The 23,427-nt window shown below is 38.5% G+C and overlaps 1 protein-coding gene across 1 annotated transcript in view; it reads right to left on the reverse strand.

Moving 5' to 3' along the window:
* The window catches only part of LOC107870727 (ferrochelatase-2, chloroplastic), a 44,136-nt gene that overhangs the window by 13,052 nt on the left and 7,657 nt on the right, over positions 1 to 23,427 (reverse strand). The window contains 3 exon segments of the mRNA XM_047413105.1: positions 5,591 to 5,743; positions 6,373 to 6,499; positions 6,590 to 6,693. Of these exon segments, the coding sequence (XP_047269061.1) occupies positions 5,591 to 5,743; positions 6,373 to 6,499; positions 6,590 to 6,693 (384 nt within the window).

Below are 23,427 nucleotides of genomic sequence, written 5' to 3' on the forward strand. Positions count from 1 at the left end.
GGGGATTATAGTCCTACTCCAATGAAACTTATTTCCTTTCTGCGTACAAAGAGGTTAATTAGGAGAGGTTGTTTGGCCTTCCTAGCACATCTTCGAGATACTTCCACAGAGCTATTGAGTCAGTTCCTGTAGTGTGTGAGTTCTAAGAGGTTTTTCCTGCAGATTTGCCTGGTATGCCGCCAGACCGTGACATTGACTTCTGTATCGATCTAGAGCCAAGTACGCGTCCAATTTCCGTTCCTCCTTATAGGATGGCTCCGGCTGAGTTGAGAGAGCTAAAGGCTCGGTTGCAGGATTTGTTGAGTAAGGGTTTTATCCGTCCGAGTGCCTCTCCATGAGGTGCTCCTGTCTTGTTTGTAAAGAAGAAGGATGGTAGTCTTCGTATGTGTATAGATTACAGGCAGTTGAACAAAGTCACAATCCGTAATAAGTATCCTTTGCCCTATATAGATGATTTATTTGACCAGTTGCAGGGTGCATCCGTATTCTCTAAGATTGATTTGAGGTCTGAGTATCATCAGCTCAAGATTCGGCCTGACGATATTCCTAAGACTGCTTTTCGAACCAGGTATGGGCACTATGAGTTTCTTGTGATGTTTTTTGGGCTGACTAATGCCCCAGCTGCTTTTATGAGTTTGATGAATAGGATATTTAAACCCTACTTGGATTCTTTCGTGATTGTCTTTATTAATGATATTCTGGTTTACTCTAAGAGTAAAGAGGAGCATGAGGATCACAAGGATTGTTTTGGGTTTGTTAAAAGAGAAAAAGCTTTATGCAAAATTCTCTACGTGTGAGTTCTGATTGGCTTCTGTATCCTTTTTGGGGCATGTGGTTTCAAAGGAAGGGGTGGCAGTAGACCCTCATAAGATTGAAGAGGTTAAGAATTGGGCTAGGCCTACTTCAGTGATGGAGGTTCGTAGCTTTATTGGCTTAGCAAGTTATTATCGTAGGTTCGTGAAGGGTTTGCTTCTATTTCCACTCATATGACACGGTTGACTCAGAAGGATGTGCCTTTTATTTGGTCTGATAAGTGTGAGGAGAGCTTTCAAAAACTCAAGACCTCTTATTCTTTCCTTGTCGGTAAAAGGTAAGGATTTCATTATTTATTGTGATGCCTCACGTTCTGGTTTAGGTGCTGTGATGATGCAGGAAAGGAATGTTATTGCTTATGCTTCGAGGCAATTGAAGCCCAATGAGAAGAATTATCCCACTCATGATTTGGAGTTAGCTGCTGTAGTTTGTGCTCTTAAGATATGGAGGCATTACTTGTATGGGGTTCGTTGTGAAGTGTTCACTGATCACCGCAGTTTACAGTATGTGTTCACACAGAGGGATTTGAATTTGAGACAGCGTAGATGGATGGGATTGCTTAAAGATTATGATATCACCATTCTCTACCATCCGGGGAAAGCTAATGTGGTCGTTGATGCACTAAGTAGGAAGTCAGCAAGTATGGGTAGTTAGGCTTATTTGAAAGCTTATTTGAAAGCTAGCAGGTTTCCGTTGGCTAGAGAGATTCAGACTCTAGCTAACAAGTTTGTTCGACTTGAGGTAACTGAGAAAGAAGGAATTCTGGTCAGCATTGAGGCAAGGTCCACATTTCTTGATCAAATCAAGGCTAAACAATTTGAGGATTCTAAGTTGAGCAAAATTCGTGATAAGGTTTCGCAGGGTGACGCCAAGGAGGCCATTCTTGATGGTGACGATGTGTTGCGGATTAAGGGGAGAGTTTGTGTACCTCGTGTTGATGATTTGATTTCTACTATTCTAGTTGAGGCTCATTGTTCGAAGTATTCCATACATCCTGGTGCAACCAAGATGTACCGTGATTTAAGGCAGCATTACTGGTGGGGTCGGATGAAGCATGACATAGTTGATTGTGTTGCTAAATGCCAGAGTTGTCAGCAGATAAAGTACGAGCATCAAAAGCCTGGTGGTACTCTTCAGAGCCCATTCCTGAATGGAAATGGGAGAGGATAGCTATGGATTTTGTTGTTGGTCTTCCCAAGATTGGGAAAGTATGATTCTATATGGGTTATTGTGGATAGGTTGACGAAGTCTGCACATTTCATTCTAGTTCAGGTGACTTATAATGCAGAAAAGTTGGCCAAGATTTATCTTAAGCAGATTGTTCGGTTGCATGGGGTCCCCGTTTCTATTATCTCGAATAGGGGTACTCAATTTACTCTACCTATTGGAAGAAGTTGCACGAGGAGTTGGGCACAAGGTTGGACCTTAGTACAGCTTTTCACCCTCAAACCGATGGGCAGTCCGAGCGGACAATTCAGTTATTGGAGGATATGCTCCGTGCGTGTGTGATGGATTTTGGAGGTTATTGGGATCAGTTCCTACCTTTGGCCAAGTTTACATATAATAACAGTTATCATTCGAGTATTGACATGGCGCCGTTTGAGGCATTATACGGGAGAAGGTATAGATCTCTCATTGGGTGGTTTGATGTATTTGAGGTAAGACCATGCGGTACTGATCTGTTGAGGAACTCGTTAGAGAAGGTCAAGTTCATTCGGGAGAAACTTATAGCGGCTCAAAGTAGGCAAAAGAAGTATGCAGATCGAAAAGTTAGAGATATGCACTTTATGGAGGGTGAGCAAATGTTGCTCAAAGTTTCGCCCATGAAGGGTGTTATGCGTTTTGGGAAGCGAGATAAGCTCAGTCCTAGATATATTGGACCATTTGAGATTCTTTAGCGTGTGGGGCCAGTGGCCTATAGATTAGCTTTGCCTCCGAGTTTGTCAGGAGTTCACCCTGTGTTTCATGTATCGATGCTAAGGAAGTTTCATGGTGATGGTAACTACATAATTCGTTAGGATTCGATCTTGTTAGATGAAAACCTTTCTTATGAAGAGGAACCTGTTGCTATTCTTAATAAAGATGTCCGTAAGTTGAGGACTAAGGAGATTGCGTCTGTGAAGGTCCAGTGGAAGAACCCTCCTATTGAGGAGGCCACTTGGGAGACCGAAGCAGACATACGTAACAAGTATCCGCATCTTTTTGCTGATTCAGGTAATTCTTTGTTTTCCCTTCTTGTCCTATGTTTGCCTGTTCAGGGATGAACGGTTGTTTAATTGGTATCTGATGTAACGATCCTTTCGGTCGTTTGTGGAATTTTCTCATCTTTTCTATTTTAGCGCTCGGTTTGTATACGTAGATTATGACTCACGGGATGAGTAGTACAGATTTATGAGGATATATTAACGTTTTGGGTATTTTAGAATAATTAGTGATTTAATGGGCCAATGTTGTGGTTTATTTTCTTATGTGGTCAATAAAAGAATTAATTTAAGTGGAAAGAATTTAGCATATTTATTAAAAATAAGGTCAGATAAATTGAGAGATGGAGTACAGAAGTTATGCTTAGGTTATCTCACACAGCATAGAAGAAAAATAAAAGGACGACGGCTTTGGAGCATCATCAGGTGAATGTACGAGTTGCTTTTAATGAAATTGTTTTTGATTGAATAGTAGTTTCCTAGTTATGACTATAAGGACGTGAATCAGTAAGGGAAATTGTTTAATCAGTGGACGAATTCGGATGAAACCATATGAAGTGGTTTTACAATTTGAATAAAGTAAAGAAACCAATTTTGTCATTTAGTAATGATGACACACTACAGAATTAGCAAGTTTATCATACAATTGATGGTTTGCACAGATCTTCATAGACTTATGGACTTATTAATAAAATAAAGATAATGTGGCTATGTTGTTCCAGGGAAACTAAAAGTGGCGCAGCCACTGTTTCTTGTATACTTTTCTAAGAGAATTTTCTGTGGAATCAATTACTCTATCACTGAATAAAATTAAGGTTTAGTCTTAGAATTTTTAGAGTAAGAAATTATAAACAGGTGTTATTAAATTCATATTTCTTAAGAGGATTATATGTTTGAACAGACTTTGAACGTTTCGAAAATTTGAGGAAGGACAAGACACTTGTTGACTAGTGATATTTGAGCTCTTCGATTGAGGTAGGTTATGGTTTAATTAGAGTTACTCGACTTAATTGTGTGTATACTCCTAAATTGGATACTTGTGGATTGGTATTCAAGCATGCTTGAAATGGTTGATGTTTGGATTGTTGATTCGTGTATAAATATTTATTGAAAATTGACTTGATGGAATTGTCTTATGACTTTAAGTGTACTTGTAAACTTGGCACATAGTGTTGTATGCTGTGAGGTTGTGTAAATTGATATTGATAATACTTGTTTATATTTATGTTGGATCGGGTACCACGCCGGTACGTTTATATTTATGTTGGATCGGGTACCATGCCCGTATGTTTATATTTATGTTGGATCGGGTACTACGCCGGTACGTTTATATTTATGTTGGATTGAGTACCACGCCGGTACGGATATGTTTATGTTAGATCGAGTACCACGCCGGTACAGATATGTATATGTTGGATCGGGTACCATGCCGGTAAGGTACATGAACATGGATTATTCCCTGCAAGTCATGACTATTTGGGCAAAAATAAGTCCCATAGCATGTGTGTACATACTTGTGTTGATTCTGTGGATGTTTACCGTATGATTGATACTCTTGATAGTTATGCGGCTTGTTTGTGAGCAATGTTGACCTGTTATTGCTGTATTGTTGATTCGATGAGAATTTGTTATTTGATGATGCATGTCTACTTGTTTTTCTAATAATGTTGTGTACATGTTATTAAGTTGAGTTGGCCTATGATGCCTACCAGTACATAGTGGTTTGTACTGATACTATCCTGCACTCTTCTTCTGTTGAGTGCAGAAAGTTTTCTAGAGGCTCAGACACGACCTCACCTCTAGAGTTGATAGCAGATCTTGATCCGAAGGGTGAGCACTCCGTTTTCAGGCTGCCACGGGTCATGTTATTTGTTATTGTCCATTTTTCGGGCAATGAAACATTCCTTATTTACTTTATTCAGAGATTTCTTCAGACATGATTTATTAGTAGTTCTTGTACGATGATTTTTGGGTCTTGGGGATTTTAGTAAGCATTTTATTTGACTTCCGCAATAATAATAATTAGTCCTGAATTATTAGTACTATGTTGATTTTATGATATCATCATCTTAATATTGACTAAGTGCTTGGGTAAAGGTTCGGTTTAGATGGTTCTCCCACAAGAAGATTAGTGTGGGTGCTACTTATGTCCTTTTGGGTCGTGACACTTTGATATGTGAGTGTATGTCACTACTAGATGGGTGTCCTATTTCTTATGTCTTAGTTCCTATTTTCTCTTTTCGTGTTGCCCTTATTTCTCGTATTTCGTATTTCTCTAATCTCTATTTTATTATTTCTTATTCCTTATTTCTGTTATGTCATCCATCCCCTTGTTTATTACTCTTTATCTTGAGCCGGGGGTCTATCGGAAACAACCCCTCTACTTCTTCGGAGGTAGCGGTATGGACTGCGTACATCTTACCCTCCTCAGACCCCACTTTGTGGGAATACACTGGGTTTGTTGTTATTGTACAAGAATGTTTTAATGCATAAACATAGACAATGTTGTCTATGCAAGTGTGTTTAAATATAATCATTTGTAAAATGTAAGTGTTCTAACAGATCTGCAAAGGTACCTGATAGGCCAAAGTATATGCATTATGTACCCTTCTCTTCTCAAGTTCTTCCATTATCAAGTCCACACATTCCTCCATCTCAGCCTTGTACGGATCACCTGCTTCCTCTACATATGCAAGTGGTACACCATGAGCACTGAAGAATAACATCACCTGTGTATATGAAGCTAGTTAATAAGGCAGGACACAAGTTAGATGGACTTTGTAATTCTTTGGGAGCCAGCTATTATTTTCATTATAAAATCTCTGAAATTATTTCATAAATATGAAATGTAAATGAGTAGAGGCAGGAACAGAACAGCATCAAATCTGGAGAAATATTTGCTACAGAGTGCTACAGGTTTCCTTTTGTTTTTGATCCTTAATATCTTCCACTGTATAGAGATCTTTTCACGACTCTCTATTTCTACTGTAACCAACTCTATAGATCTTCAAGAGAAGATAACACTTCATGGACAATGATACACTAAATCAAGAGTATCACAATATTCATGACAAAAATCTTTTAGCATTTTTTTTAATTGGTAAAATAAAATCTTTAAGCATTTATTACAGAAGAAACCAAAACTGAGAAGGCAGTCAGACATAGTTTATAAACAAAAACTACTTTGAGAAGTTCTCGTTTAAGTAATGAAAACAAAAATGAAAATGCCAAATACTTTACTTGCCTCATGTATAATACTATCAGGAAAGATGGGACCTTATTAAGATTTAGGAAAAAGAACACCTCTTTTCACAAGGTAAGCATAGCATGAGATATCAAAAAATAGAGAAAATACTACCTCCTTAGGACGTTCAAAACTTTTCAACTCTTTTTCCATCAAATCTGCCATGGCTTTGATATATCCTTCCCGTTGATACCAGGAGGGTATTACTGTGTGTTGCATGTTAACAAGATACTCATCCTCCCTGAAGAACATACTCATAGCTCCATATATTAGTTTGACAATCGCAAATGGAATGTATTTTTTGAGCACGAACACAGGGTATGTTTACTACCTAAATATACTCTCTAATAGACGAAGGCTTGAACCGCTCGTAGATATTGAAAACTGTGGATAAAGCGGGAGCACAACAAGCTTTGTGATACCATCCCTTTTAATCTGCAAAATGAACAGAAAAGGGAAGAGGATATGAAAACCAACAGCTCAACTTCAATTCTATCCTAAGTAACTCAAATGTGCTTCAAGAAAAAAACTAGAAATAGCGAGAAATCATATCATAGTTTCATCTTTTTTTAGGGGTACCCATATATTTTTTTTGATAAAGTAATAAATCTCATTAGACAAGGGCAAAAAACTTGCCCATATACACAGTATACCAAAAGTAGAAAACCTTACAAGAGGACATGTTTTCTACAAATGACACCCACTCACCAATACATGTGTGAATCCTACGGGTGCACCAAAAAGAAATAGGGAAAATAGACTATTCCTTCATAAGTGTACAAAGGAAGAAAATAGAATATTCCTTGAGTGTACAAAAAGAAAAGCGGCCTAAACATATTTAGCTCGAAGAAGGGTTTGCTCACCCGGTTCACGTTAGCACTATCTTGCGCCCAACATGGGTGGGCAGGCAAAACCTCTGAAAGAGATGGCAAAAACACAGCAAAATGTAGTGATGGGGGAGAAGGGTCAGGGTTCACAACCAGGGAATCCTAAGAGGCAGGAATTAGACACACAGAAGGGAAGAAAAGAAGACACTCTGAGTATGGGACCACGGAAGTTGAAGTGACTGGGGAGAGGATCAAAGAACCCCGAGGAAGGCACAGACTGAGTGTGGACTCAGATGCAACGAGCAAGCAGTTTGATAAATTAATGGATGCAGATATGCAGATTTAAGCAAAGCAGCCCAAGAAAAGGCAAAAGTAGGGTAATGGCTACAAATCACAGCAGAGAATCGCAAATCCTAGGGGGATGAAGTAGAAATTCATGAACAAAGTGGGGGTCAGTCAGCCAGGCCAAAGGCCTCTGTATGGGATAATTTTGACATAGCAAAAATGACAAATGCAAGCTTCAAGCAAGAATATGTTAAACCACTGCAGGAAGGTGTAGAACAAATAGGTGAAATTGAGCTAGATGACATCGGCTCAAAAAAGGATATTAGAATACTGTTATAGTATGCTACGTCCTCTGAGCACACCATCCGTTTATGGTATTGAGTGGGTACATACAAAGGTTATGGGGAAGATAGGGATCAAAAAAGTAGTAATGATGAAGAATGGGATCATTCTAGTACGATTTCACATTGAGGGGGATAGGAATGGAGTTTTGCGGTGTGGCATCTACCACTTTTGACAATAAATCTTTTATTGTCAAAGCTTGGTCGGCAGATATGGAATTCACAAAGGAGGAGGTGAATTCAATTCCAATATGGGTCAGGCTACTGAGCCTCGACCTCAAGTAGTGGAGTGCAAGAGGTTTGAGCAAGATAGGTAGCCTGATTGGAAAGCCTTTGATTGTAGACAGCAACACTGAGAAGAAGAATGGGCTCAATTTGGCAAGATTGCTCAACAATAACAACAACAACATACCCAGTGTATTCCCACAAAGTTGGGTTTGGGGAGGGTAAAGTATACGCAGTCCATACCACTACCTCAAATGAAGTAGAGAGGTTGTTTCCAATAGACCCCGGCTCAGGACAGATAACAGTATAACAAAAAAAAAAAAGCAAACAACAAAGGGATATGATTGGATCAAAGGGTAGAGTATGATTGGAAACCTCAGTGTGTACTATCTGCAAGAAGTATGATCCGGGACAAAGAATGAGGAAAGGATAGGAGGGTCGACAAAGAAGAGACTAGGACAGAAGCAGTGCCAGCAATCGTAATGACCTTATTTTGGTGATTTATGTGAATTATTCATTTCTGTGTGATTTGACCATTTAACCCTCCCCGTGGTTGCATTGTGGTATCCCTGGAATGTGGAGATGAGTGGCACAGTTGCCAATGCATTTCAGGGTGATTTGTGCGAGATTGTGATTTTTGGTAGTTAAAAAGGCTTACTCCCTCCATTTCAAAAAGAATGACCTACTTTGACTTGGCACAAAATTTAAGAAAATAAAGAAACTTTTGACTCTTGTGACCTTAGATTAAAGTTATGTCAAATGTCCAAAATGCCCTTTAATCTTGTCGTTCTAAACATGCCATGTGAAAAGTTGAAACTAAAGTATTGTCAAAAAAGGAAAGGGGTCATTCTTTTTTAAACGGACTAAAAAGGAAAGTAGGTCATTCTTTTTAAACGAAGGGAGTATTAGTTCATTTTAGTCAATATTTATTGATTTGTGCATTGAATGGTAAAACGGACTGCGCCAGCAGATGCGTAACGTCGATTTTAGCTTGGCAACATGGTTGGTGTGGTTTACGGCTTTTATATCTCATTTCGACCTCGTCGAAAAATTGAAAAATTAGGTTTCGAGGGTCAACTTTGTGAAAATGATATTTTTCTGAAAATCTGATATCACCATTGAGTCCAGAACGTCAAATTTGATAGGGTAGCATAGTTCGTTTATGTTCTCGAGATTCCAAATGAATCCCGAGAGGTCCACGGAGACTTGAAATTCTCCAAGTTCCCGGCTGATGCACTCACTTAGGCTACCTGTTGGTCTTTTAAGCGACTGGCAGCCAACAGGGGGTATTGCGTAAACGACTCCCCCATCACTTAGGCGACAGTCGCTTAAGCGACAGCCAAGTCACATACGCGACCAGGCGGGCATCGCGTAAGCGACGCCTGGCGGCTTAAGCGACCCGGTGGTCGTTTAGGCGATGCCAGGGTGGGTTAAATCCCCCAATTTCGTGAGTTTTTACTATTTTCGAGACTTGAAGCTTGGGGATTCAAGTTTTTGGGCGATTTCTTCTATTTTTAGCTGGGTAAGCTCCAAAACTCCTATTTCAATTATTTTTTTCCTCGATTCCTGTCAGTTAAATCCTTTCAAAACTTAATTTCAAAGATGGAATTTGGAGATTTTGGTCCATAAGGCCTGAAATTGGAATTCTTCAATTTGAAACCCAATTCCAATCCGTTTTCACTTGGGTTTTCTTCTATAAGTTCCTTTAATCATGAGAAATATATTTTTGGACTAAAATTTTGGTTTTACCCTTTCTTTTCGAGAGCATGTTTCGGGGGTTCATTTTGATCTCCACCCGAAAATGGGCAATATGAGTATCCTTGGCTTTCTTTTAATGCATAGATTCTATATTTGTGTATTTTAGCTGGTTCCGGGTCCGTTCGGGAGGAAAAGCTTCGGTGAGGAAGGCTTGTTTGTACTTTAACGCATAGATTCTCGACTTTGAGGTAGGTTGTGGCTTAACTTTCTTTAGACTGGGCTAGGTAGTTAATAATGGAATAAAAGTCATGTCAAGGATGTGGGAACCAATCATCGAAATGGATATATTATTGTGATGTGCTCGTGTGGGGGCCTATGGTCTTGCTATTTGGTGGTTTCGAGACATTATTTGTTATGTGTGACCGTGTGGGGTCTTATATATGATGTCGTTGGCCTTTATATATGTACATTTGGTGGTATCTTTCTGGTGAAAAGCCTAAATTGGAATTTATGTAGTATCAATGGCATAACTTTATGTATACTACTCTATTGGCATATGGATTGCATTGAATTCATGAATAGTTGGCATATTGAGTGGATCTTGGCTCACATGGTTGTTATATGAGTTGGTTATTGGAATTTTTCATTCGGGTTGGTCAGGAGCATTGCATCCATATATATATGCACTTGTGAAACATTGGTACCGCGTGGGAATACTGAAAACATTGGCTTGTGACATCTTTATAGACCTTCTACCGAGGGATGTGCCGGAGATGAGTCATGGATATTGGTATTGGCTCTTGGATTGTATATGGGTTGCGAACCCCCATGGGTCCTACCTGGAAGAACAGCTCAGTAGGTCTATACGGAGGTTGTGCAACAACCTCGAGCATCACATCATCATTTTCTTCATTACATTTCATATATATTGTGTTCATTCTGTGTTGTATTATTGTCCTTGATGTGATTTCTATCTATTTGTACTTCTTATACTTGTTTTTGGTATATGTGTATATTTGTGCTTCTTTCTCGTATTTATGAATGGTATATGGGTATATTGTAGAACTGTTAGTGGAGATAGTGTGGGCTACTGTTTGGAACATTTTCTAATTGCACGTGACGTGCCCATAGTGTGTATTTTATATGCTTTATTTTCTACTTTGCTCAGTCAGCCTATGACAAGTGGATCGTACTCACCCCTACTGTGCCCTATGACAAATTCAACGAAACTTTTGCCCACGTGCTCCTTTCAATGCCATGAACAAACCCTACTAATTTTTAGTCTTCCAAATCAAGCCAAAAATAAACCCACTTTTCAAAATACACAAAGTTTAAAAGCTCAAAATCTTTTAATGGTATCTGCAATTCTACACCTTTAAATCACACGAAATTCGAGACCTGGGCACAAAAAACACTAGGAAATCAAGATCTAGTGTCAAAAACAACAAATCAAAACAAAATTTTTGCCGAATTTTTTTTGGAATTTTTGAATTTTTCTTTTTTTTTGGATTTTTTTAAAAGTGATCAAAATCTCAAGATTAAGATTTGTGAAAACAAACCTTACTCTATGCTCTTGATACCAAATGATACAAGACGGAACACGCGGAAACGAAACAACACCAAAAACAACAATAAACAAAAATACGAATTCGAAATCCTAACACTAAGAACAAGAAATTAAGATAAAAGATAGAAGCAAGAACAAGAATGAGATATAATAAGGAATCATGGTTGTACTAAAACCAAGACCTCCTAATAAGAATCCAAATAAGGACTTATACTATCGAGATACCCTCCAGAGTAATGATATCCTCAAGCAAGCAATCACCTCAACACTCAATAGCAACAAAAGTCATAGCCTCAACACTCACAAGAGTTTCTCTCAATAAAATATCAATAATCAAAATAGTCTATCTAAAAATGAGCTAATCTTAACAATTTATCGCTTATAATACTAATTACAAAAATATCCTTAATGAAATAAGGGTCTTCTAAGCATCAGGCTTGTATGTCAAAAATAGTCATTTGCGTCCATAGCCTCTTTATTCCTTTTCTTCCTTGTACTTCCACTTTAGCATGTTCTCGAGCTTTAATTCTTTATTCATGATATTGATGAAGCTCGGCTTGCATCACAATGTGAAAGTCACTTATCTACAATATGTTGATGATACCTTGATACTGTATGATGCTAATGAAGGCCAACTAAAGATGTTGACGGTGATCCTAGTGTTGTTTGAAGGGTTCTCTGGTCTACATATTAAACGGAGGTAAGCTACCTCTATCCTATTAATGATGTACATAACATGGAAGTTTTAAATGTTGTTTTAGGAGGGGAAATTGGAGTACTGCCTACATCATATCTTGGGATGCCTCTGGGGTCAAATAATAGTCATATGAAATCTGGAATATAATGGTGGACAAATGTAAGATGAAGCTAGCAAGATGGAAATCCCAATATCTTTGTGGGGTTGGCAGGGTGACTGTGATTAACTCGGTTCTTGATTCACTACCAACCTACATGATATAAATATTCCTAATTTGCAAGAGGGTCGGCAACAGGTTTGATAAAATCACAAGAAAATTTCTCTGGCAAGAAAATAGTGAGAGAAAAAGATACAATTTGGTTAAATGAGATGCTGAGATAGTGGAAAAGAAATATAGAGTACTGGGAGTAAAGAATTTGATGATACAGAGCAAAGCCCTTAGAATGAAATGGTTGAGGAAATTCAGTACTAAAGAATTGACCTACTGGAAGGAAGTCATTAAGGCAAAAATATTTAGAAGAAGACAAACCAGATGACCAAAGATATGACTACGCCATATGGGGTCAGTGTATGGAGATCCATCAGATCTTTGTGGCCTTAGTTTAAGGCCAATACAATGATCAAAGTGGGAAATAGAGAGAACAGATATCTAGAAAGATGTTTGGCATGAAGTAGGTAGGCTAGATATTTTGTTTCCTATATATAATCTCTAGTATCCCACCAATATAAGTCCATAGCAAACCACTGGATTCATCAAGGGTGGAACTTCAACTTTAGAAGACAAATGAATGACTGGGAGATTCAGAGGGTAGCATATTTCTTCAACACCATCGATCAATTTAATAGACTAAAAGGGGGTCAAGACATTCTGTGGTGGAAAGACAATCAGAAGGGCAACTTCAAGGTGAGTAGTTGCATACACCCTATGTTGCGTGGACCCTTTGGTTTTGCTGTTGAACCCGTATCGACACGAGACTAACGCAGGTGCGGGTGATTCCTCCGTCTCAAATTCGGTCAAACGATTTCGGATACATTGACCAAATTCAAAAGAAATTGACGAGAAACATTGGATAATAGACCGGCGACTTACCTGAAAAAATTCCAACCGAAGACTTCACCGGCAACTGAAAATTTTCATTTGTCGATGTCCTTGGGAAGAAATAGAGACATGTCGATTGTCGACTGGGGAAGAAACAGAGACGGCTGGGGAAGAAGAAACACAGGCGACTACTGATGATGATGACTGAGGTGGGAAGAAACAGTAGTCGATGTTGTCTTTCGAAGAAAGAGTAGGCGACGACACAGCGTTATATTTATTCCAACATGTCGGTTCATTGTGTCGTTTTATTATTTAATTCTTTATAATATAAAAACAATCAATATATAATTTACATAGTTAATAATATTTTGACAGCAGTTACCCTAGCATTAAAAAGGGAAAAGTACTAATTATACTTAATTTTTAACTTTTTTGGGTAAATATAAGTTAAATATTTGTTTTTTTATAACTCTATATTTATAATATTTGGTTCTTTTAGCCGAATCACCGCATCCGTATCCATACTCAAATTCGCACCCCCGAATCTTAAAATCTAAATTTTGACGAAGCCGACTCTCGGATACGCACCCATATCGGATACCCGCACCCGAATCCAAGCAACTTAACATACATCTGGTTGAACCACCCAAACCAACCACTAAGTCACTGGCCACGAAAAGGAATCTTGAAGTCAAAAATCCTACTAAAAGTGGCTTGATTGTCTGGTTGCTAGCCAAAGAAGCCGTATTGACTCAAGACAACTTAATGAGAAAGGGGATACCATTATGTTCTAGATGTTTCTTTTGTGGGGAATATGTTGAGACAGTTAATCATCTTTTTCTACACTGCAAGGTTACTGGCCAACTATGGAGGTTATTCATGAATCTTAAGGGTATATCATGGACCATGCCTGCCAAGATCACAGAAGCAATTCAAAGTGGGGAGGAAGCAGGGAAGCAGTTAAAGAACAGAGACAGATGGAGAATTGTCCCTGCTAGCATATGGTGGGCAATATGGAAGGAGAGGAACTCTAGGGTTTCTGATAGCATAGAGAATAGAATGCAAACTGTTAAATTAAATTGTCTTATGCTACTATGTTTTTGGTGCAATCAGATATACTCAAATGATACTATCTCCATAATCGATGTACTTGACTCAATTTAGGAAGAGATAGTAGGATTTGAAGTACATGTTGTAAATACTGACCAGTACAGTTTCAGTACAGTTTTTGAGGAATATACAAAGTCACCCGTTTCAAGAAAAAAATCTGGGGGACAGTTTTCATTCTTCCCAAAAGTATGCTTAAAGGGGTAGACAAACTATGTCGAGATTGCTTATGGGGAAGCACAGAAACCAAGAGAAAAGTTGCCTTGGTTACCTGGGAGAAAGTATGCAAACCAAAGAGATATGGAGGATTAAGCATAAGAAGTTGTCAAACATGGAATGTTGCAGCAGTTGGGAACTGATCTGGACTTTAAATGGAGGGAAGAAGGGACTTCGGGTGAAATGGATCTATGGAACTTATATGAAATAGAACAAGGATATCGTCTCACACTCCACCACAAAACAGTATGGGAGGAAACTGAATAAACTGAAGAAGGGTATGGTAGAAAGGTACACACAGGGAAATTATGTACTCACTGCTAAAGGAAGTTCTCAATGATTGCTGGATACTTGAGGTTGGTTGGCCTGCCACACCACCAGGAAATTGCTCAGCTTGTATAGAGCTCTCTTCTATTACCCAAACATAGTTCATTACTTGGCTTGCCACTCAAAAGAGGCTCCGAAAAAAGGCAAGAATAATGAGAATAAGAATTATATGTGAGAGCACAAACTGCTTCTTATGTGGAATGGATACACTGGAGAGCTCTGAGCACCTATTTCTGAACTGCATATGGACAAGAGGACTCGGGGAGCTTATTATGCAATGGATTGGGCAAAGGATATTACTGGCAGAAACATAGAATCTGCTGGAAATAATAGCTAGAAAACTGTTGTGGATGCGTGGAATTCAACTAATTAAGTATCAAATTATATTTTAAGTATCTTTATTTATTATTATAGAATAGGATTCAAGTGTACTAGTTTCATAAGGATTAGGGTTAGGGTTTTATGTTTCCTACTTTCATAAGGATTAGACTTTATTGAATAGGGTTTTATGTTTTCTACTTTCATAGGGATTAGACTATTGATGATGTAACATGACTCCTATTTAAAAAGGTTTTTGAACAATAAATCAATAAGTCAAATTTCAGAAAAAAGCAAGAGATTGGTGATACAATGATGAGAAGAAAAGAGTGATAGAGTAACAAGAAGCAGTTACAGCAGTGCAGAGAAATTGAAAACCAGTTATTACTGTGCAGTTACAAATTTAGTTACTACTATTCTGTTCACAAAGTTAGTTACTTAGTTGTTAGACAGTTAGTTGTTAAGCTGCTAAGTGTAACTGATCTTAGCTAAGTGAGCACTATAAATAGTTGATTTATTCATTTGTAACATTCATTCAGATAATACAATTCATTCAATTTCTCCCTAAATTCTTCTTCTTTGATTTTTCTCGGCTAATGCCCTGATTTCAGCTCATCTTCTTCGAGTATTTTACTCCTAGATTAACAAGTCCCACTTCAATTACTTGCTATTGTATCAATTGGAGTTCTTTCTTCCATTGAACTCTAAGGTTTCAGTCTCCCTTTAACGAACTGAATTTATATATCGCCCTGTGAATCGATCCTTCCCCAAAGATCATAACAATTTGGTATCAGAGCCTAACACAATGGGCGATGAGATCAATTTCAGATTTCAGAAAGAGCGTGCGATTACAGAAACCATAATGGACTCTAAAATTGCTGCAATGGAACAACGCCTCTATGAAAGAATTGTCCAAGTCATCCAAGAACAATTCTATCTTGGGAAGTGGTTTCACAAAACCAGCAATCCACAGATTTGCTTCAAGAAACACCCCAACAATTGGCAAATCAACAATTTCTTCTACTAAAGGCAATACATCGCCTATTCAACTAGCTGATCAGAATCAACCAACAAGTGGTAATTCCCATTCAACCGTACCAAGGTATGCAAAGATGGATTTTTCTACCTATAACAACAACAACGATCCAGTAATTTGGGTAGATCATTGTTAACAATTTTTTGGAATGGTTGGGCAAATTAACCATGCCCCAGCAAACTGGTACAATTGAAAGTTATCAAAGTCAACTTCAAAATAAGTTAGCTAGGGATGGAATTGGATGATTCAGTTGACACTATTCCAGAAGTTCAGGATAACTGCCATGAAATTCGAGCTTGAAGACAAGCTCTTTCAACATGAGGGGAGTAATGTTGTGGATGCATGGAACTCAATTAATTAAGTATCAAACTATATTTTAAGTAGATCGCAACTATAGTCAGAGTAGGAGTTCCCATCCATCATCTCCGTCGAGGCCTCATTTGACCTGCAAATTACGGTGGATCCGTCGGATTTAAACCGTAATTAGATTCGACAATCTAAAGGGGTTGTGCAACCTAGAGAGATGGCCATATCTTTTTGATGAATGTGGTCGGTATAGCTGTTTAAATCCCCGGTCGAAATCATCCAACATCAAATTGTAAGAGCTGTTCGAAGCCCATTCGTTAGTAGTGAGTCTGAAACTCCAACACAGTTGGAAGCCTATTTAAACCGCCGCAAGGCTGGCTAATCGTACGCAGCAGGCTCGAATACCCCTGGTTCCTTTTGTTTTGCTAGTGGGCTGGTGCAGACTTCCTTCTTTATGCTCATAGGCTTAACCAACCTAGAGCACCTCGTAAAAACAGAAGCTTGTAATATAGCTAGACCAAATTCAGCCTTACTCTATGGAGGTGCTAACGCTTTACTAATATAATATAATGAAAAAGTAAAAGCTCTTCTTCTGTTCAAAATGACCCCGTAACTTCGGGAGAAGGGGTGCTAATATAAGCTTTGGTGGCTCATTTTTACTTAAAGCTCCGGAGACCTTCGGCCATAAGACTTTAGGCGCAACGACGCAACTATTATATGACCAGTCGAACAAGGAAAAGATAGAACCTCGCCCGGCAACAGTCTCGGGTTGATTGACTGAAAGATCGGAATAGACAGTGTTTCATTTCCAGCTTGACTTCAAAGCTTCCGAACGAACTGACTGGATGATCTGGATATGGATCGAGATCGGGGAGTGACAACGGATGACTTCCATTACTAAATGGAAGAACTTTTCGGAAGCCCTTGAAGTAGAGTTCTTACTGATGAGTTTACTTCCTGATACGGGAACTTCTCTCTATATAGATAGGTCTTTCCAGCTTTCTTTATTATTCTAGAATAGGATTAGAGTGTCCTAGTTTCATAAGGATTAGGGTTAGGGTTTTATGTTTCCTACTTTCATAAGGATTAGACTTTATTGAATAGGGTTTTAAGTTTTCTACTTTCATAGGGATTAGACTATTGATGATGTAACATGACTCCTATTTAAAAAGGTATTTGAAGAATAAATCAATAAGTCAAATTTCAGAAAAAAGCAAGAGATTGGAGTTCTCTCTTCCAATGAACTCTAAGGTTTCCGCCTCCCTTAAACAAGCTGAAGAGATCGAGTTCTCTCTTCCATAGAACTCTAAGGTTTCAGTCTTCCTTTAACGAGCTGAATTTATATATCACCCTGTGAATCGATCCTTCCCCAAAGATCATAACAAAAACATTGGAGGAAGATGAAGGAATCATGGTTGCTACTATAGGTGCGCTCATATATCACACTTGGGAAGCACGGACTCAAAAGATCTATAAGCAACAAAGTGTAGATAAAGAGATTGTGTTTATGCAAATATAGATAAAAATAAAAGAGTGAGAGTGTACAGGTATTTCGGGGTCCAAAAGTATAGGAGGAGTCATAGATGGATACAAAGTTTTGAGTGAGTAGTGGCTATGGTAGAGGTCTCATTCACCCTTGCACAAAGGGGCAAGGGTGATGGGATGCTCTTAGATTGTAAAACTGCAAATTTATGATGGTATGGTAATGGTTCACGTCGGTTTATTAAAAAAAAAGGGTACAAAGTCTTTCTCTACTCCCTCAAAACTCTTCTATTCCTCTCGCCATATGGTCCACATAAGCGGTATCCCATTCCTTGCATATTCTCTCCCCTCTTCTACATGCCCAGCTAACCATTGTTTCTTTCATAGTGCTCGGCATCACCCACTCAACTTTGAACCATCTCAGAATTTCCCACCATAAATAAGAAGCTATTCGACAATGCAAAAGAAGGTGATTCACATCTTAAGGGGTACCCATATATCTTGAAGGCATCAGGAAACAAAAAGTAAGTATTTTGAATAAAGGATCACAATATGTAACACAAAGATATCACTTATCACCACATTGATTCTATTCAACAATTCTTTAAACTAGTCTCAGTTCTGATATTCAAAAACAACTATATTCTTTTCCTTTTACCACTGAAACTACTTGCTTGAATTCCTATGTAGTTCTTCCGTAGCAAAATCAGCATGTTTTGAGATCCATGATTCATGTCATCCCTCTACATGCTTTAGTTATTAATTCTTTCATTAGGGTAAAGAAAAGATAGCAGAATATTCTCCATCAAGTCAACTACAGTAACAAGATCGATTTTTATTTTATGAAGGTAACAGTATCCATAATTACAAATCCTCTAACAAAAAACTTGTTCATCTTACAAGGACTACTAACTAGAACAATGTTACGGATTCCAAAAAGTCTAGTGAAGATTCAGCATTTTCTACAATGTTCTCGTTACACCATAGATACATGAGGACATTGAACAGTTCTTAATTTTGTGTAGATCTACTACTATCTTTTAGAACAACAACAACAATTACGCCTCAGTCCTAAACAAGTTGGGGTTGGCTATATGAATCCAAAACAATTTCATTTTCTAATCTTCCTTTCATACAGTCACCATCAGAGGCGGGTGCACGTGCACCCATTAACTTCGGAAAAATGGTGTATATGTTTGTATATATATGTATATATACCTACAAAATTGTTTCAGATAACTGTCCAATCCAACTCGCCTATGGGGATTGACATCAAAGGAAGTCTTATTTCAAGTTTGCTACTTGGTGGTTGGAGGTAGGGGGGTTCAAAGATATGGTTAAATCTTGGTGGCTCTCTTTTGCAGTTCATGGTCATCCGGACTTTGTTTTAGTTTCAAAGCTGAAATTGTTGAAAGCTAAACTAAAGGAGTGGAATGCCGACAAATTTGGCAATCTGGCAAGGAGAAAATCAAAGTTGCTGGCCCATCTAACAAATCTTGATGTTTTGCAGGAACAAAGAAACCTTACTGATGATGAATTGATTCACAACGCCAATTTATCAATGGACTTCGAGGAAGTTTCCAAATATGAGGAGTCTTCTTGGAGGCAAAAATCAAGAATTCTATGGTTAAAACAAGGAGATACGAACATTAAGTTCTTTCACAGAATGGCAAATGCTCATAGGAGATTAAACACTATAGACAAACTGGAGATCCATGGAGAGGAAGTCAGCGACTCAAATGTCATCAAAGAATAAATCATCACTTTCTATAAACAGATGTATTATGAATCTAAATCATGGAGGGCTAGCATCATCATCCAGAATAAGCCCACAATCACCAATGAGGACAAAGTATGGTTGGAGAGGCCTTTCGAAGAGCAGGACGTGCTCCACGGTATCAGATTATGTCCAGAAGACAAAGCCCCCGGTCCTGATGGCTATTCAATGGGACTTCTCAATGTTTGTTGGGACTTTTTGAAGGTAGACATTCTCCAGACTACGGAGAATTTTCACTCTCATGCTTTTTTTGAGAAAAGTCTTAATGCTACATATGTGGCTCTTATTCAAAAGAAAACCGAAGACAAAGAATTGAGAGATTATAGGCCAATCAGCTTGATTAGCAGTATGAACAAGATTATCTCCAAGACCTTAGCGGAAGGAACGAAGAAAGTGAGTGAGAAGATAGTACGCAAACATCAGATGACCTTCATTAAAGGTAGACATATTACTGATGCTTCCCTTATTGCAAACGAATGTGTTGATACTAGACAGAAGGATAAGAAACCCAGCATCCATTGTAAACTAGAGATTGAGAAAGCTTTCGATCATGTTAACCAGAAGTATTTGATCAATATTATAAGGGCAATGGGTTTTGGGGATAAATGGCTTAAATGGATCTACTATTGCATCAGTACAATGAAGTTTTCTAATCTTATTAATGGATCCCCTAAAGGATTTTTTTAATCTGAAAGGGGTTTAAGACAATAGTACCTGCTCTCTCCTTTTCTTTTCATCATACCCATGGAAGGACTTAGCAGTATGTTGAGAATCTCTACAACTAATAGTGATTCGAGGGGGTTCACTATTCAAAACAGGGAAAACGGTTTAGAGATCTCACATTTTCTTTATGCACATAATGCTTTGATACTTTGCGATGCTGAACCTTCCCAACTGATGCATTTGAGTTGATTCTTACTGTTTTTGAAGGTATATTCGGACTTCATGTAAACTGGACGAAGAGCCAAATGTTTCCTACAAAAGAAGTCCCAAACTACTACATTCTAGCAGGAATTCTAGGTTGTGAGCTGGGTGCTCTACCTACAAATATTTGGATCTTTATTTGGGCTCAAAAAACAAAGTTGATATATGAGAAGGGGTACTGGATAGATGTGAAAGGAGGCTTGCAAGATGGAAAGCCCAAAACTTGTCATTAGTGGGAAGGGTCAGTCTAGTCATTAGTGTTTGGACTCCCGTCCCACCTACATAATGTCTCTTTTTCCCATTCCAGACAAGGTGAGGAAAAACATAGACAAGCTGAGAAGAAATTTTATTTGAGAAGGGAACATGGGTAGCAAAAGTTTGCATCTGGTCAAGTGGAATATTCTTACCTCTAGTAAGAAGATGGGAGGGCTAGGAATCAAAAATCTCAAAGTACAGAATATGAGTCTATTATTGAAGTGGCTTTGGAGATATAAAACTAAGGAGCAAGCATTATGGCGACAAGTTATACAGTGCAGGCGTTAACAAATGGGTCACTAGACTCTAAACAAGGGACTTCTGCTTATGGAGTGGGGAATTGGAAATCCATCAGGAAGCTTTGGGAGGTGTTTATAGCAAATACAGGGGTTAGACCGGGCAATAGGAAGAAAATCTCCTTCTGGAAAGACAACTGGTTAGGGAAAAGGTCGTTAATAGATCATTCCATGATTTGTTCACTATTTCATCCTCTTCTAATGCTATAGTTGAAGAGCTTTGGACTCCACAGGGGAGGAATATTGTATTTAGAAGGCTCCTATATGACTTCGGAGATTCCTAGAGTTATTGATATTGTAAAGAATGGATCTTGGGCTTAATTCAACCTCAAAAACTAGCTCATGAGGGGAGGATTGTCCAAGTCCATATAAGGAGATCAATTACCCATCCCTTTTTCGTTGGGGTCACCGATCCATTCTGACTCCGACCAGGTACTCTTTTCCAGATTTCGACAAGTCTTTCAAGATTCCGATCGCCGAAACCTAAATTTCGGCGACTTTTCTGGCAATTTCTTTTTTCCAGTAGCCTCGCTTATTCATTTCAAGGCTGCTCATGTGATAATTTTCTGATTTTGAGCAGCTTTCGGACATCAAATCTTATATCCGACGACTTTTCTTTTTCCCGACCATATTCCAGCAGTATTTCTTTTTCATGATTAAATCTGAATCTTAATGAGGAGATCAGAAACTCAGATGTCAGAGTTCATGAAGAATCAACGAGGTGGAAGGTCGATTTGGAAGATCTCGACCTAAGTGTAGTTATTGTAAAAGGTTTGGACATACTCGCGGCGTATGCTATTCTCGACCTAAGTGTAGTTATTGTAATTGGATGGGACACACTCGTGGAATATGTTATTCTTTGCATGGTCGACCACCTAAAAATGCTCATATTGCTCAGTCTAACACAACAAATGATCAACGGGTGTATTTATCTGACCAGGAATATAATGAGTATCTTCGGTATCAAGCAAGTAAGCATATATTTCTACCAATAGCCTTAACTGCACAATCTCTTACCTTTGGATCATGGGTTGTGGACTCAGGTGCTTCAAACCATATTTCTGGTGACAAATCAATTCTGTCTAATATTGTTTATTCACAATCTCTTCCATCTATTACTTTAGCTAATGGAATTCGAACAGAGCCAAAAGGAGTTGGACAAGCTAAACCCCTATCTTTTGTCACTCTAGACTCTGTTCTTTATGTCCCTGGTTGTCCTTTTAATCTTGCATTTGTTAGTCGTTTGACACGTGCTCTTGATTGTAGTATGACTTTTTTGATGATTCTTTTCTAATGCAGGACCGCAAAACGAGACAAAAAATTGCCATAGGACATGAATCACAAGGCCTTTACTATCTTACCTCTTCAAATTTCTTCACAGCATGCTCTGCTACAGATCCTTCCGACCTTATTCACAAACATTTAAGACATCTGAGTCTATCCAAGCTATAAAAGATGGTGCCTAGTTTGTCTAGTCTATCCACATTAGAGTATGAGTCGTGTCAACTTGGGAAACACACCTGTGATGCATTTTCACGTAGTATTGAGAGTCGTTCAGAGTCTATTTTTTCATTAGTTCATTCTGATATTTGGGGTCCTAATAGAGTCAGTTCACCCTTAGGATTTCATTACTTTGTTACTTTCGTCGATGATTTTTCAAGATGTACTTGGGTTTACTTGATGAAAGATCATTCCGAGTTTTTCTTTATATTCAAAGGTTTTTGTGCTGAAATACAAAATTAATTTGGTGTTTCTATTCGTGCTTTTCGTAATGATAATGCCTTAGAATACTTATCCTCCCAGTTTCACGAGTTTGACTCATTAAGAAATCATTCACCAGACATCATGTCCATACACCCCTCAGAAATAGGCATCTCATTGAGACTGCTCGCACTCTTCTCATTAAATCCCATGTTCTGCTGTATTTTTAGGGCGATGTAGTCCTCGCATCTTGCTATCTCATTAATAGAATGCCATTATCTTCAATCCAGAATCAGGTTCCCCATTCCATACTATTTCCTCAGTCATATCTCTACTTTATCCCCCCTCGTGCTTTTGGGAGCACATGTTTTGCTCATAACTTAGCCCAAGGAAAAGATAAATTAAGCCCCTCGTGCTCTCAAATGTGTCTTCCTTGGTTACTCTCGAGTTCAAAAAGGGTATCGATGTTATTCACCATATCTGGGTCGCTACCTTATGTTCGCTGATGTCACATTCTTTAAATCTGAACCTTACTATACGTCTTCTGATCATCTTAATATCTCTAAGGTTTTGTCCATACCTCCAGTCTAACCCCATACCATTCTTTGAGGAATCTACGGTTACTTCTCCATCTCCAACTACAGTGCCACCACTTTTGACTTATCACCGCTGCCAACATCCAGCATCAGTCCCATATAATTCATGTCATGCACCTGACACTTCCCCTACTGCGGACCTGCCTCCT

This window comes from Capsicum annuum, chromosome 5, assembly GCF_002878395.1.
Source record: "Capsicum annuum cultivar UCD-10X-F1 chromosome 5, UCD10Xv1.1, whole genome shotgun sequence".
In the NCBI taxonomy this organism is placed as follows: Eukaryota; Viridiplantae; Streptophyta; class Magnoliopsida; order Solanales; family Solanaceae; genus Capsicum; species Capsicum annuum.